We start from the raw sequence: 16,892 nt of genomic DNA, 5'->3' as shown, positions 1-16,892 counted from the left end.
CTAACAGTGTCTGATTTGCTTTCTTTCTTGGTTTTTTGGATTTGTTTTTTTTTTTTTTTTCCGAGACAGGGTTTCTCTGTGTAGCCCTGGCTGTCCTGGAACTCACTCTGTAGACCAGGCTGGCCTCGAACTCAGAAATCTGCCTACCTCTGCCTCCCAGAGTGCTGGGATTACAGGCTGGTCTACAGCTGCCACGACCAGTGTGATTTGCTTTCTTTCAAATGCAAAGGGTCTCACACAGTATGACCTCAGAGAAGCTGTACCACTCCAAATTTGCATTCAGAAACCTGACCTACCAGGAGTATTTAGAGTGGGTCAGAAGCAAAGCCTTGTGTTTGTTTGGTTTTAGACAGGGCCCCATCGTGTTAACTCGAGCTGCTCTGGGACATGCAGAGTCTACTACTTAAGCCTTCTGAGTCCTGGTTCTGCGATGATTAATTTGGGTCTTGTCACACGGCGCTGCATTGCTGCTCCCAGCACGCTATGATACCTTCCGCCTTAAATTCCTCATCTTGAACTGTGTCTGCTCCAGCTGCCCTCCCGTCTCTACAGATGACAGAACGCTCCAGGGTGCCTTTTCTTGGTGACTCTTCTTTCTATTTTTTATTACTTTACATTTAAAAAAAAAATCTGTGCATGTGTGTGCCTGCGCAGACCATCTGTCTATGGGAATGTGGAGGTCAGAGGTCAGAGGTCAGAGGACAGCCTTGAGCACTGTGTTGTTGAGGCAGGGACTCCTTGAGCTCATTACTGCATCCTCCAAGGGTAACAGCCTGTGAGCTCCTGGAAGCTTCCAGGGAGTCTCCTGTCTCTGCCGCTCATCTCGATGGAGCAGGACTGGATTTACTAGCCACGCCTGCTTTTACATGGGTTCTGGAGATTTGAACTCAGGTCCACACACACACGTGTGTGTTTGTGTGTGTGTGGCCAAGTGCTTTCTTTAGCCACGCTCCCACCCTCCCCTCTTCTTTGTGACTGGCTAATCTGCCTGTCACCCTTCACTAGAGCTTCCATCCTCGGTCTGTGGTTATATCCAGCAGGAAGTTCCGGGTTCTTGGATCCCTTGATGAGCAGCTTCTGATAGCACTGAGTGCCCTTCCTCCTTGATTCTAGAACATTCTATTCTCTCTTGATCCTTCCCTGACTCACTGCTACACCTCTTCGGTCCTGACTCATGGACTTCTCTTTTGGAACTATGGAACCCTAATGTCCAAATGTTGGTGTAGACATGGGGCTCAGCCCTGGAACCCTGGTCCCCTTTTATCTACACTATCCAACCCCAGTGATCTCACTCAGAAGGGTTCTGAACACCATCCACGTCTGGACCAACCTCAGCTTATGTCTCAGACATCAATGAGCCTTGGACCCAGCTCCACTAGGAGGTCTCGTCCGCACTTCTCAACCAAACTCCAGCTCTTCAGGCACTGGGCGCCTCCTCCTTACACCCTCACCCTGGGAGATGCTGGCTGACTCTCAGCCACTTGGGCCAGACACTTGGAGATGTTCTTTGTGTCATCACCTGCCTTAGCAATTGTTACGATGAAACACTATAACCAAACACAAGCCGGGAGGACTGCTTCCGCATTCTTAGCCCTTCACCGGAGGAAGTCAGGGCGGAAACTCAAATGGGGCAGGGATCTGGGGGCAGGAGCTGGTGCAGAGGCTGTGGAGGGATGCTGCTTACTGGATTTTTCCTGTGGCTTGCTCAGCTTGCTTTCTTATAGAACCCAGGACCACCATGAGCTCAGGGATGGCCCCGCCCACTATGGGCTGGGCCCTCCCCCATCAATCACTAATTAAGAAAATATCTTACACCTGGATCTCATGGAGCATTGTCTCAGTTGAGGTTGACTCCTTTCAGATGACTCTAGCTCCTGTCAAGTTGGCACAAGACTAGCCAACCTGTCACTTACTCTGATCCCCTGGCTACCTTGCTTCAGGCAGACCTAGCTCTCCCTGTTTCAGCCTCTCCAGTCTCTCGGTGCTGGTCCTGCTGTCCTGCTGTCCTGCTGACCTGCTGGTCCTGCTCCGTGCTGGTCCTGCTGTCACTCTCTCTTCGGGTGCCTGTGTTCATCCTTGTCTGCCTTCTGCCTGGAAGCAGCCGGAGCTGTCGGCACATTAAACCTTTGATAAATCACCCTGCTTAGCACCGTGGTGGCTTGGGGACTAATGAACAGCGGTCTTACTAGAGAAACCCAAGATGAGGAAAAGCGCGGACTCTTGGGAGTCGCCACACTGGGTGCAGGACCTGTGAAGGAAGAGGAAGGAGGACACATGGAAGTACCCTGAGCAGCTACATAGTAGGGCTGTTGGGAGTGTCCAAGTCTCTGAGCAGGGTGAGGTTGCTCAGGTCCCAATCCCTTCGTGTTCCTGCAAATGGAGGTAGAAAAGCAAGTCTTCTCTTCTCTTCTCTTCTCTTCTCTTCTCTTCTCTTCTCTTCTCTTCTCTTCTCTTCTCTTCTCTTCTCTTCTCTTCTCTCTTTTCTTTTCTTTCTTTCTTCCTTTTCTTTCTTTTTCTTTTTTCTTTTTCTTCTTTTCTTTCTTTCTTTTTTCTTTTTTTCTTTTTTTGAGACAAGGTCTCACTTAGCTGGCCTGGACTTCACTATGTAGACCAGGCTGGCCCTGCCTCTACCTCTACCTCCCAAGTGCTAGGAATAAAGGTGTTTGCCACCATACCTTGGAATACTACTTCTTGAGACCACCACATCCTTTATAAGTTCCTGTCCTACCCAGGGCCAAGATCAACAGTCCTGTTTATAGCCTCTAAGCTGTCTTTGCCGACCTATCCAAGAGGTCCTTCCTATACCAACTTTCTCCTCAGATAGCCCTTTCCAGTATAGTATAGTATAGTATAGTATAGTATAGTATGTAGTGTGTAGTATATACTATGTAGTAGAGTATATAGTGTATAGTGTACAGTGTACAGTGTATAGTGTACAGTGTATAGTGTACAGTGTACAATGTATAGTATACAATGTATAGTGTACAATGTATAGTGTACAGTGTATAGTATACAGTGTATAGTGTACAGTGTACAGTGTATAGTGTAGTATATAGTGTACAGTATATAGTGTACAGTGTATAGTGTAGAGTATACAGTGTATAGTGTACAGTGTATAGTGTACAGTATATAGTGTACAGTGTATAGTGTATAGTGAACAGTGTATAGTATACAGTGTATAGTGAACAGTGTATAGTATACAGTGTATAGTGTACAGTGTACAGTGTATAGTGTTCAGTGTATAGTATACAATGTATAGTGTACAGTGTACAGTGTATAGTGTATAGTAATACAATGTACAGTGTATAGTATACAGTGTATAGTATATAGTGTACAGTGTACAGTGTACAGTATATAGTGTATAGTATATAGTGTACAGTGTATAGTGTACAGTGTAGTGTATAGTGTAGCATAGCGTAGTGTACATAAATGGCAGCCTTCTCTGGCTCCTCTCATGTCTCTCCAATGTCTTCATGTCTAGCTCTTTTTCCTAAATGGTTACAGCCCCCCTCAAGCTCCCTCCTAGTTCTGCACAAGCCCAGTACCCTGAAGTCTGCTCTGACTTTCCAGAGCATCTCTGGTTATGAGGCCTGATACAGGACAGAGTGGATGCACGTAGACAATATGGAGTATCAGTAGCACTTAGAGATCTCCTGTCAGCTCTGCCTGTCCCAGGGTCCCCTCCAGTGCCTCACTGTTGTCCTTGTTGATGTGACTTTTCTTTTTCCTTAAGATTTATGTATTTGTATGTGCATTGGTGTTTTGCCTGCATGTGTGTCTTTGTGAGGGTGTCAGATGCTCTGGAATGGAAGTTACAGACAGTTATGAGCTACCATGTGGTTGCTGGGAATTGAACCCAGGTCCTCTGGAAGAGCTACCAGAGCTCTTAGATGCTGAACCATCTCTCCAGCACCCTGGAAGGGACTTTTCTAACACTTAGGTGTGATATTGGAAAACCTTCCCCAGAAGTGGGTTGGTGACTTCAAATGTACCAAGTCTCCAACCCAGAACTGCAATGCTCTTTCTCTGTTCAATACTGTTCCTTTCTAGACTGTGACCTCAGAGCTAGTCGGTGACATCAGTGCCCAGCACTCTCGGAGGATGTGATCCAGGCTCAGACAGCGGGTTTTGCACTGTCCTAAGCCAACCTAAAGGCTAATGAGCATTTGTAACTCACCACTGGGAAACAGGAGGCAAAAGGTCTGCCTGGAGGACCTGAGACAGACAGACAAGTGACCAGGGAGAGCCGAGCCCAGCAGAGCTCTAGCTTGGAGCCCAGTCTAATCCAGTGTAGCCCTGCAGCGCAGAGTTGAGGCAGGCAGCTTCTCCCAGCATCCCGGCTCCCACAGCTGAGGAAGGCGGGGAAGACAGCTGGATCAGAGGTTCAGAAGTGTCCTGCTGACAAGACCCTACCCTGCATTTCACAGCCTGCATGGCAGGTCATACCCTGAATGCAAATGTAGCCAGCAGGTCAGGACCGGCAAAGGCTCCACTCTGCAGCAGTTAAGTGACCCTTGCCTTTTAGGGCACAGGCACCAGGAACAGGGTGCCCTTCCTTGTCTCTGATCATCCCTGGCTTCTCTGGGCTTGCACCTGCTAGGGCAGCCCACGAGAGTGGAGACATGAGAGGGAACCACCTGTGATCCCCGGCCTTGTCAGGTCTGAGAAGGGTGCAAGGGGTCACCATGTGACTGGACAACAGGTCCCATCCTGTGTGCTGGGAGGAGGCCAGAGCTCTGGATAGGCACAGAGACCCACACATGTCAGACCAGGCCTTGGAAGTTTCCTTCCCTTGGAAATGAGGCAGATTGGGAAATCCTCTTGCAGACTCCACCCTGTCTCTGGCTCAGAGACACTGTGAACAGTCCTCAGGACATCTGCACCACCCATGCCTGATGCCCTTGAAGTTAGGGTCTCCCCAAGCGCCAAATGGTTTATTACAGGGGTTTTCACGCGTGACCACCTCTGGGTGCTTCCTTCCCTTCTCCCCTCCCACGTCCCCACCCTTCTCCTGCCTCTGAGCACCACCTGTCTCTCCAGCCTGCCTCACCAACCCCTGCTTGACTGTTGCCAGGGAAACCGCCTCCTTGGCAACAAGCCTGCATCCATCTGACAAGTACACGGGGGAAGGGAATGTTTCTGCCTCTTGCTCGGCCGTTGCAAGCTCTGTTCTAGAGCCCAGACACACCCCAGCTGGGGCCGCAGAGAAGGGGAATGTTATGCCTTCCCTGGTGATCAGTGAGCATCTACGTTAAGCACCTACTATCCGCCTAACTGCACGTTAAGCACCTACTATCCGCCTAACTTTGTGCAAGGCTCTTTATATGCAACCACATGTTTATTCATGCATTGGGTCTGCAAGACAGATGTGACCGTTTCCACTTTGTAGGTGGGGAAACTGAGGCACAGGGAAACAAAGAAGCTTCCTATGGCTGCAGATATCAGAACCAAGAATTGTCAGTCTTGTCTGTCTTTAAAGCCTGGTTCTTCTTACCATCTTGGAATCTGTGGTTTAGCCTCTAAAGACTCTAAAGTGAATTGGCCCCCACACCTAGTAAGATGTTCCCTTGCCCATCCTCATTTGGTGGCACTCTTGGCGTGCCAAGTCCAGCTGTAGAGTCAGGAGCTCACAGACAAACCAGGCATGGTCCCTGTCCCCAGGAGGTTCCCAAGACTGGAGGTTATGGATGTGCATGGGGGTGAGGAGTACTACAGAGAGCCCCAAAGGAAGTTCTCTCTCTGGTTAGGGATTTGCAGGTGGTCGGAGGGGAGAGTGGGAGCATGTATTTCCAAGGGTGCATAGTTAGAGACTGTGTGGAGCTTAGATAGCCTCCACTGAGAGGGTGTCCGAAGGGATAAAGGGAAATTACTGGGAGAGAGAGAAGCGTGCACTGGTCTCTGGATTTCTCTAGGGAGGCATAGGATTGATGGATGAGGAATGAGAAGCCCTATTGGGTACCTCGGGTGTCTGTGAGCCCAGGATAATGAGTATGATAATGTGGGTAATGAGTAAGAGGAGACCTAGAAGGTGGATGGACTCCTCATGGGCAGAGTCTGAACCAGGGAGTGAGGGCTGAAGCTAGCAGGGGACCTGAGTGTCATACAGAGGGCTCCCAGCGGCTAGGGCCTCAGGGACCTAAGGACCAGCAGGGACGGTCAAAAGGGCCATGTCCTTTCACCAGCCAGGTACAAGTCTGGACAGAGTCCAGTGCTGGGCTTTGCTGGTGGTCCTTAAGGGGAAGTGGTGAGGTCCAGACACCAGTGGCTCGTACAATTAGGACAGGGGCTGAGGTGACTTATGACTGACAGTTTTAATGGTGTGACTGTTCACAGCATGGGGACAGAGTTGGAGGTGGGGTCTGTCCTCCCCTGGGTTTCCACAGCACATTAACAAGAGGCAGAAAGGAACCTGGGGACAGCCTTTCTCTGTACCTGCCTCTGACCCCGTGCCCTATTTCCTGTAGTCCCTACAGGGTCGAGAGACAGAGGTCTACGCCTGCATCGAGGGAGAGACTGGCAGCCCTGTCTCCAGCCAAAGCCCAGCCACCAAGGTATGCCCTGGGGCTGGGGACCCTGGAGCCTGGCTCCTTCTGTCTTTTCTTCTGACCCAGGTATGCTATGTGAATTTAATAGACCAGAGAATTGGGTCACCTGAAGTCGAATGTCCCCCTCCCCAGAAGCTGCCCCAGTGGCCAGCAGGACTGGGAGCTTTGAGTGTGGTTGATCCTGCTGTGCAGCAGTGGAGGGGATACTTAGCACTGGGTGCTTGAGTCTCCAGGTCTGGAATCTGATTAGCCAGAGCAATCCTCACCTCCCAGACTTGCCCTGAGGACAGATCCCTGTGCTGAGAGGACTACCTAGGACCAAGTGTGCGCTCACACAGTGTGGTGATTATACGCAATGCTGGCGAGCACTGCACAGTTGCTTACACAGGCCAATCAGGTGAGGGCATATGGCTTCCAGATGTGTGCTGGTGCCAGCTCTTACTGGCCTGCTCAAGGCTGTCATGATAACAGGGCCCTGGGCTCATTCCTTGGTCACACTTCCTTTCTCTTTTTTTTTTCTTTTTTTTTTTTTTTAAAGATTTACTTATTTCTTATATGTAAGCACACTGTGGCTGTCTACAGACACACCAGAAGAGGGCGTCAGATCTTGTTATGGATGGTTGTGAGCCACCATGGGGTTGCTAGGATTTGAATTCAGGACCTTTGGAAGAGCCGTCAGTGCTCTTAACCGCTGAGCCATCTCTCTAGTCCCCCACACTTTCTTTCTTAAACCTCAGTTTGCTCATCTGTAAAGTGGGTGAGTAAGGGGTGACCTGAGCTACCAGCTTTGCCAGAATTCCGAACTAACGCGAGCACTGGAGCTTTGAGCTCTACAGAGCAGCAGTGTGGCCAGGCTGGTGTGAGAGGCAAGGTAGGTGGTCTCTGAGCACCACGGGAGACGCCTCACAGAGTACAAAAGCTGGTGCCGTGGCGCTCTCAGCCCGGGCTGCGAGTGCTGGTGACTCTCTAGGTTTCAAAACCCTGAACTAGGCCCTAACCCGAGTCACTCCCACCCTGGACCACTGAAGATCTGGTATCTTTCTCAGTCACCGTCTATACAGGATTAGGTTCTGGGGTGCTAGATAAGAAAATGAGGTACCGCCGGGCCGTGGTGGCCCATGCCTGTAATCCCAGCACTCTGGGAGGCAGAGGCAGGCGGATTTCTGAGTTCGAGGCCAGCCTGGTCTACAGAGTGAGTTCCAGGACAGCCAGGGCTACACAGAGAAACCCTGTCTCGAAAAAAAAAAAAAAAAGAAAGAAAAAGAAAAAAAAAAAAGAAAATGAGGTACCCCTTCTGGAAGCCTACTTTGCAGGAATAAACTACTAACTCAGAGGGCATGCAGAGGTACCCTGGAGGGACGGGTCCTGTAGAAAGGCCAGATCTGGTCCTTGTATATGTATGTGTCAGTACAAATTCTTTTTTTTTTTTTTTTTTGGCTTTTCCGAGACAGGGTTTCTCTGTATAGCCATGGCTATCCTGGAACTCACTCTGTAGACCAGGCTGGCCTCAAACAGAAATCCGCCTGCCTCTGCCTGCGCCTCCCAAGTGCTGGGATTACAGGCGTGCACCACCACGACCCAGCTATCAGTACAAATTCAAAGCCAGCTATCACCCCCTCCCCCCCAGTGCTCAGGAGGCAGAGGCAGAAAGACCAGTTCAAGGCTAGCCTGGGCTACTCCGTGAGTTCAACCCAACAAGCAAACATGGGTTTAAATTTGTTCTTTTCCGGACTAATATTTTCTTCTCTCCCCTTCTCCCCCTCCTCATCTCTTCCTCTCTAGGAGAAGCTGAACAAGCTTGAGGATGACAAGGACTTTAACCTCGTCTATGAAAATCTCTAGACGTTCTACAGGCCCTGAGCCTTGTCTTGGATTAGGCCCCAGAGCCCCAGCTCTTGTCTCAGGACCTGCTTTGGGCCAGGAGCCAGGCCTTCAGGACAGGCCATGACCTCACCACCACAGCCAGGGCTCTCCCCACCGTGGCCTGGTCTGCGCCCACGTTCTGTAGGCCACGCTGAACCGTTAATGTCTCTGGGATTTTGCCCAGGCTGCTCCCTCCATCAGGAAGGCCTTTCTTCCCCTGGCCCCATGGACAAAGTGGTCCTCAGTCCCGCAGGGCTCTCTTGGATGGCGTCTCTTTCCTCTTTGCTACGGCCACCCCTGCAGAGCTGTGTATGTGGCTGTCTTGGCATCGGCCTACAGTTTGGTCCCCAGGCAGACTTGGCCCTGGGAGAACATATCAGGACCCCTGTGATGGCTCTCCCTGGCCACTGAGCCGCTCCAGCTGCTGAGAGGATTGTACAGGGTGGGCACACGCTGAGTGGACTGGAAAATGATATGGCTACGGAGAGATGAAGATCAGGCATCAAAGAACTGCACCAACGCTGGTTGGGCCCAGGGCCAGACACGGAGGCTGCGGATCTGGCAAGTGGAGCTGAGCCAGGAGTAGGAGCACAGGGAGGTTGGGTGCATGCTGGTGAGAGAGGGGGATCTAGGAGCGCCCCTCCCCCAAGGAGAACCCCGAGCTAGGTTCCCATCAGACTGTGTGGGCACACACCTCACCAGGCCTCACCCTACGGGCCTCTGTTCCTTATTGTACCCTTAGACCCAGTTCCTGCTTGTGGCCTACTCTGACCCCACCCACCACCTGTGGTTCCGTGCCCTTTTCCTCTGCTTTATTGATTTGCTTTTGGCCCATCTTGCCTCCCCTGAAGATGGGGAACAGGTGGCTGTCTCCATGCCACGCCTTTCCTCAGTGGTTCAGCTGTATGGCTCCCTGCTGGGCCACCCCTGGGTAAGTGGGTGAGTCTCTGTGCTGGAGCAACTCAAACCAAAGTTCCCCAGTGCATCCCAGCCTTTCTGGCCCTCCAGGAATTCATCAAAGGACCCCCTCCCCCCCCCCACCCCCCCCCCCCCCCCCGCCGTTCACTCCCCAGGGACCCCTACAACAGGGAAGCCGTTGTAGACAGTCCTGTCCTGGAAGACAGGAACTGAAGGGCTCAGTTTCTGGGGTGCAGGGCTCCTCTCCTACCCTACTTCCCTCCTCTTAGCAGGCCTTTCCTTCAGCTTTCCCAGAGCTTCCCGTGTAGCTGTGGAGCAGATAGGCCAATCTACCTCCCCTACTTTCCAGGCTGCTTCAAAAGTTCCTAAGATGTTCTCATTCCAAAATCCGCGTGCACTCAGGGAATACGGAAGTATCTGTGAACAGACACACCTAGCCTGGCCCAAGCAGTGTTGAACTCTTACCCCTCAGGCAGTAGAGGGGTAACAAGGAAGGCAGAGATGCTTCAGAAGATGGCGTCCAGAAGCGCCTGTGTCCTTGGACAGCCACACCAGGCTTTTCTGGGCCCAGTGGATGGCTTGTAAGCTGCAAGCCTGGATCTGGGCTCTACCCTTGGACATCCAACAAGCAACGTTCCTCAGAGGTTGCAGGGAGGAATGAAAGTCTGGAGGCTGGCTTGAGGAATTCCCGGTCTGTGAGGAAGGGGAACCACCCAGCACAGAGCTGCCTCCAGGCTCCTGGCTCCAGTGGTCTGAAATGAAGCTGAGCTCTGGGTGAAAGCCTTAGCCAGTGAGAAGTCGCCATTGCCTCTCCTACCACCAGAGCTTTAGGCCCAGTCTCTGAACTTTCTGACTGAGACTCAGAGTTTTTTGTTTTTTTTTTTGTTTTTTTTTTTTGTTTTTAACCCTTTCCAGAGGAGTGAGGGAAGCCTGGTGGGACTTTGTATTGTGCCCTGGCTCAGGACCCATCACCCAGGTCTCCCAGCAGTCACCCCGTTCCCACGGCCTCTTCCCTACAAAGCAGCTGGAGGAACCTGATAAAACATACTTTGTCTTGTTCCTTTCCCACGAAAAAAGCCTTCCCTGGTTTCTACGTCACTTGGAATAAAATCTCAGCTCCTTGCTGTGGCCCAGGAGCCCAAAGAAGATAGATCCATTGCCTGTCCTGGGAACACAGACATTACCAGAGAGGTGGCCGAGTGGGGGAGGCAAAGATGTGCATTGGGGAGGCCAGAGGTGACCCAGGGCTCTGGTGATCAAGAAGAGAGAGTGGGAAGGAAGGGAGAAGGAAGAGAAGGACAGTTTGGGGAGAAGGGTGGGATGTAAGAGGGGTCTCTGTATTAGGGAAGGTGGGGAAGAACATTTTAGGGCTCCCAGGAGTCAACAAAGAAGAAAGACTGAGCACCCAGCCCCTCCCCCAACCCTGAGAGCCTGCAGAGAGGAACTGATGCAAGGGCCAGGGGTGCAGATGGCCGTGATGAAGGAGAAGGGATCCCCGACTGTGAACCCCTTAGGGAGAGACTCTGAATGGGAAGGGAGAGGAGAGACAGGCTGGGTGGCCTCAGGCCCTCCCTTAGGACACAGCCCCACTTCCTAACAACAACCCAGACTTGATTAAACATCACTACCTGCTTGCCTCAGTCTAAGTTTCCAGCCACAATCCAGATGACTCAAGGTAGTAAGGGCTGGCACGGAGTTCCCTGGGCCCTGCTGAGGGTCGGTGAGTGTTTCTTTGAGAATCAACTGCTAGAGCAATGGGAACTTGGAGTGAGAGAGAGAGAGAGAGAGAGAGAGAGAGAGAGAGAGAGAGAGAGCAGACAGAAGACAGATTTTTCTTAGAAAAAAATAGAAGTATTTTGCAGTTGTGTAACAGCTCAGTCTTCTGGTGGGGACTCCTGACAACTGGAGCAGAGCCTGTGTCTGACTGACTCTGTTGCCTGCCTTTCCCCTACTGTGTTGCCTTGTCCAGCCTCAATAGAAGAGGCAGTGTCTTGACACTGCAACTTGATAATGCCATGGCTGGTTGATATCCACCAAGGCCTGCCCTTCTCTGAAGAGAAACAGAGGAGGAGTGGAGGAAGGAGGAGGGGCGTGGAGGAGGGACTGGGAGGCGAGGAGGGAGGGGAAACTGTAGTCAGGATGTAAAGTGAATTAAAAAAAAAAAAATAGAAGCATCCCTTTCAGGAGGCAGACTGGGGATAGGAGGAGGGATGTGGGGCGAGGGGCGGTTCTGAGTCTTGCCTAGCCACATCTCTAGAAGGGGCCCAGCTGGGAGAGTACTCAAGAGAGGCTGGCCAGATGGGGGAGATGAAGGGGAGAGCCTTGGACTGGCAAGGAAGGCGGATGTGACTGTTTCTTAGGTGGATCTAGTCCGTGCCCCTGCCTGGAGAAATTTCCACCCTCTTTTCTGGTCGAGCTGCCGTCCCTCTGAGGTTTTGCTGCCTGCTTCTTCAGAGTCTTCCAGCATCGGGGAACATTTCAAGGGCTCTGGCACCCTCAGGCTCCACACCTTCAGCCTCTCCCGAGAGTAGTACATGGCTGGAAGCTGACAGCCCCTGCCTGCCCCCTCAGTTGTCTCCAGCTCCCCCCACAATCTTTACAGAAGAAAACCACCTCTAAAAACCAAACCCAGGAACAGATACAGGAACTGTGCCCCCACCCCCTTCCCCAGAAAAAAAAGTCAGAGGATTCTGTGTAGCGGTTTCCATGGGAACATGTGCTGTTATCAGTGATTCTTAGTGGGGCTAGAGTGTCCCTCACAGTCACTATCACAGGACTCTAGTGGGTGGCCGCTGTGGGGGGGGGGGGGCAGGGGCGACTTCAGTTCTTTGACCACTCGCTCTTACTAACCTGAAATCGAGTTACAGGCAAAACCTGCCTTTTTCCCCTTCATCTAATTTAAAGGCCATGTTCCAGCCTAAGGACGCCTCTGGGACTTCAGGGATGGATTTTTATGTAGTTCAATAGTTTTCTTGGCAGACAGCTCTTCCAGAAGAGGTGGGCAATTGCCTCAGCCCAGCCAAGCTGAGTGGCTTCAATCTGTCCCTCCCAAATGCCTGGGGATGTCATCTGCCCACTGGAGGGGCCTCTTCTATGAATCTACACCTGGCCCTGGAGGCATCCATCGGCAGGAGGCTCTGCGAACCTCTGCTGACTCCTCAGTGAACTGTGGTTATAATTACTGCCCCGCCCCCGAGCCTCGATTGAGGGCTGGTTAACTGCCGCTTTCTGCACTTGGCACTGAATGCTCACGACGCACGCATGCAAGCAGGTGACACAGACAGACACGGAGTGTGGTAAAACATTTAAACGCCAACAAGGTGAAGTTTGCTCTGATGCACCTGCCACCTTCCTGCCTCCATCTGAATCCCCCTCCCTAGAGATCACCGCCGGGGCCACTGGGACGCCTTTCCTACCCTGCTGTTTTTATCACATCTGTACATTTGGACGGATGGAGTCTGGGGTGTTTGTGGGAGGTTTCTGAAGAGCTTGTGCAGTCAGTCTGGAGCTGTTGTTTGCATTGGCTCTGCTCACAAAGCCCCACGTGGGGAGGATCTGCCCAAGACAGTGTGTGGATGCTGCCAGACTCTAATTACAGCAGAGGACACGCAGGATGGATGGTCCTAATTTAATCAGGCCCCTATCAATGGCCTCCTCAGCTGTTTACAACCTCTGTGTAAGGTATCACAGGGAACAGCCTCCAATCCCCCCACCCCCCCCCCACCCCCACCCCCACTACACCTGATGAACCCTCTCTGTGGGAAACGATGAAAGGGAATCCCGGAGCACCCAGCATGGAGGTATATGGTTTCTGTAGACAATGTCAGGCACAGGCACAGAGACTGTACTGATTTCTGTCTTCGGACTTTTTATCTGCAACCTCTTCTCATTTAAAATTCTGAAAACAGACTGCAGATTGGGGCGGGGAGAGAGGCTGATTTCCCTGGTTTACCAAAGCAGAAACTATTGTTGAGAGAAACCAAGATACATACAAGCCCAGAGGAGAGAGGGCAACTTCGGCCTGCCTCCGAATGTGAGCCTGTCTCCATCGGTCTGGAGTGATACCATTGGTCAGGACGGAATAGGAGCTATCCAGGGATCCGATGTTGGGGAAGCCCATAGAAAGTTGAAGTCTCTGCAGAGATGGTTGTATCCAAATTTTCCTTCTCCCTCCCCTCCCTCTTTTCCTTCTCTGCACCCCCCTCCATGTGTGTGTGTGTGTGTGTGTGTGTGTGTGTGTGTGAGAGAGAGAGAGAGAGAGATGGGGGAGGGAGGGAGGGAGGGAGGATACTTAGACCTGCTCTTGGTCTACATCCTTGATCCAGCAGAGGCAGGTTGGAGCAGGTCCTAGAGCTGCTTTTACCTAGCAGCCTGTGCCTGGTAGCCTGGTAGCTTGGACAGTGAGATCCCAGGTATCCCCTGGAAATTCCTGGGCACAGCATGTCTGGTAGTGTGAGCGGCCTCTCAGGAGCTTCTTAATCCCAGATAATGCTGCTGGGATATTGGCACTGCTCTGCCTTTACAACTCTCCCATTGCCTGAAAACTTACTTTGCAAGCAGCAATGTCTGCAGTGGGTTTGATTATACCAGTCTGTGAGCCTCGGGGGGCCCAGCAATCTTGGCTTCTGCTCTCTGGACTCCTCATTCCCAGCCCTCAGGCTCTGTGGATCAGATCCCGGCTAACCTCCTTGCCTTGGATGAGAACACAGCTCTTGCTCGATAGGCTTGAGATAATCTGGGGACCGATTTCCTCTTCGGATCAGATCCCTGTCCCCTTTCCTCTGTCCCTTTGGCCTCTTCTTCACACCTGCCCCGATCCTGCACCAAATCAATATTTCTATAGCTCACATCTGGCCCTACCAATCTCATCTCCTGCAGTACTCCATGGCCAAATTCATTGTGACACAGGGGACAAGATCACTCAGTGAGTAAGAATGGCCTTCTCAGCAAATGGTCCCGGGAGGAATAGGTCTCGGCGTGGCCCAGGATGACTCGCAGCAGCCTCTGGTAGGTGTAAGACCGAAGCTTGATTCCTTTGCCAGACAAGGTCCTCTTTCCACGCATCGCTCTTTCAGCATTTGTCAGATCTAAATATGTCCCAGGACCTCTGCCGGCACTGGGATAAGAATAGATGGTTCTGGGCTTGGGGGGTTGGGGGAGCTCATTTAGAAGAGTGACTGCCTAGCATGACAACATACCTGTGGTCCCAGGGCTCAGGGACTGGAGGTAGGAGGATCACAAGGTCAAGATTAGATCTGAGCCAATGATGGCTTCATGAGTGAAGATGCTGTTTGGCCAAGGCTGAGGACGTGAATTTCCATCCTGGGACCCACATCACAGAAAGAGAGAACTGACTCTCACGAATTATCCTCTGACCTCCATGTGTACGTGTGATGTGGAGTGCTCATGTCTGCACATGCACACTCCATTACTATGATCTTAACGTTTTTAGAGAAACTCAAGGTCCTCTACTACATAGTGATTTCAATACACTATAAACTTATATACAACCCTGCCTCAAAAAAAAAAAATCTGACTGTCCTAGCTGTCATTGTCCTAAAGTCCCTTCAAGTCTGACCTGTGGCATGGCTACTGCTCAAAGATACCCACCTCTGCACCTCTGTGTGCCCCCCCATGCTCTGCCAAGCCCCCTCACCCCATTCTTGCTCGAAGAGGAGGATGTTCAGTTACCCCCCTTTTGCATGGAGCTTCCCTAAGCCCCTCCCCCCACCAGGTGGTTCGTTCGTTCTTCCTCACCTCATATTAAATCAATTCACACACATCCATCTCCCCCAGGAGGTCCTAAGCTTTCCTGCGCAGAGAAGCCTTGTTTGTGTCTCTTTGTCTGCGCCCTGACTCATACATACTCAAGACCCATTTGCTTAAAGAATAAATGAATCCTTTCCTGTGTTTGTCTCTCGGTGCTGTTCTTGCTGAAGAAGGAGAATGGTTTTATTTTATTTTATTTATTTTTTATTTTTTTAGTTTCCGGGAAGTGGAAATTGAATGCATGAAGTGTAACCCATTTTACATCTATGAGAATTGAGATGGGCATGTCGGAACATCTACACCACCACCACCACCAAAAAAAAAAAAAGAGTCCCTGCAATAAACATCCTTGCCGCCCTGCTTGGTAGCTCTAGGTCCAGCCACAGAGGATAGACCAACAGCGCTTATAACTCGCAGCTGACAAGAGGCACTGGTGATGCGAGCAGGCAGACCTGATCAGGGGCCGTGAGACCTGCTAGTATGGTTCTGCTAATTGCTCCCAGAAGCCCCTATCACTGCCAGGAGAAGCAAGGTCCTGTCTAAGCTCTCACTCACTTTACAAGAGGGCCTCTCCTCCTGCCTGTAGGTGAGGCCAGGCACCCTTGGCATAAAGGGTCTAAAGGATTCTCTGAGTTATCAGCTGTGCTATGTTAAGCCAGGGGGCAGAGGGTGGGAACCTAGAGAATCCCTTTTGTCCTAGTAGGTCCACAGCCACCCCAAAGTGACTGAATCGTTGTGGGAGGCTCGGAGCCGCTCAGTCAGGATCCAGCCATGCCCCACCACCATCCTGCAGAAGTCCCTCGGCCAAGTGCCTCTGTGGGCAGGAACTCTGATTATTGTGTACTGTGGTGGAGCCAGGGGAGCCGCCGGCTTCTGTGATGAACAGCTGAGTCCTAGAGAAACGGGTATGCTCCAGGGTACCAGATCCAGAAAGGAAAAAACTGGTAACTGTGGAACCGGGATGCGGGTGTACTGGGAGAGCGTCTGCCTAGTATGCACAGGGCTGGGTTTGATCCCCAGCACTGCATAAACCAGGCATGGTAGAACATGTAGTGCCAGCATTTGGAAGCTTGAGGCAGGAGGATCAGAAATTTAAGCTACGTAGTGAGTTCAAAGCTAACCTATGTCCACGAGAGCCTGTTTCAAGATTAAAAATAGAATAAAACAAACTTTTTTTTTTTTTTCCAAGACAGGGTTTCTCTGTATAGCCCTGGCTGTCCTGGAACTCACTCTGTAGACCAGGCTGGCCTTGAACTCAGAAATCCGCCTCTCTCTGCCTCTCCCTCCCAGAGTGCTGGGATTACAGGCAAGCATGTTCCACCACTGCCTGGCAAAACAAACATTTAATGTGGCTAGATAATGTCATCCTAAACCTTCCCTTAGTCCGGCGGTAATCTCCATTTCAAAGGTCAGAGTGAGGGAAAGTAAGAAGTTGGGGAGCTCTTAAGGAGTGGTTGTCCAGGCTACCATGAGGCTGCCTCGCTATCCCACACTGTAGGACACAGGCTGTCCTGACTTCTTTCTAGGTTTAAGACCATAGAACCCTTTAGGGTAGTCCTCCCTATACCAGCCTGCTTTAGGGGATTCCTGGTGAGTATGGGATTTCTTTTTAGGGTCTTTATATGAATATGTTCTAGAGATACGCAGTAGTGATAGTCACACAGCCTTGTGTTGTATACTGAAGACCACTGAACTGTATACTTAGAAGGAGGCTTTTGGTGAGGGAAAACGACCTCAATATGTAATCCAAACCGCCCTTCTGTTTAGACACATTCTGTGTCTCCTGTCCATCACCCC

The 16,892-nt window shown here is 51.3% G+C and overlaps 1 protein-coding gene across 1 annotated transcript in view; it reads left to right on the top strand.

Moving 5' to 3' along the window:
* The window catches only part of Nfam1 (NFAT activating protein with ITAM motif 1), a 37,085-nt gene extending 26,613 nt beyond the window's left edge, over positions 1–10,472 (top strand). The window contains exons 5-6 of the mRNA XM_052160792.1: positions 6,465–6,551; positions 8,328–10,472. Coding sequence (XP_052016752.1) covers positions 6,465–6,551; positions 8,328–8,387 — 147 coding nt within the window. The 3' untranslated portion in view covers positions 8,388–10,472. The remainder of the gene's footprint in view (positions 1–6,464; positions 6,552–8,327) is intronic.
* The last annotated feature ends 6,420 nt before the right edge of the window (positions 10,473–16,892 follow it).

The sequence above is a fragment of the Apodemus sylvaticus genome, chromosome 17 (assembly GCF_947179515.1).
Source record: "Apodemus sylvaticus chromosome 17, mApoSyl1.1, whole genome shotgun sequence".
Classification (NCBI taxonomy): Eukaryota; Metazoa; Chordata; class Mammalia; order Rodentia; family Muridae; genus Apodemus; species Apodemus sylvaticus.
This window is presented reverse-complemented; position numbering and strand designations above follow the sequence as displayed.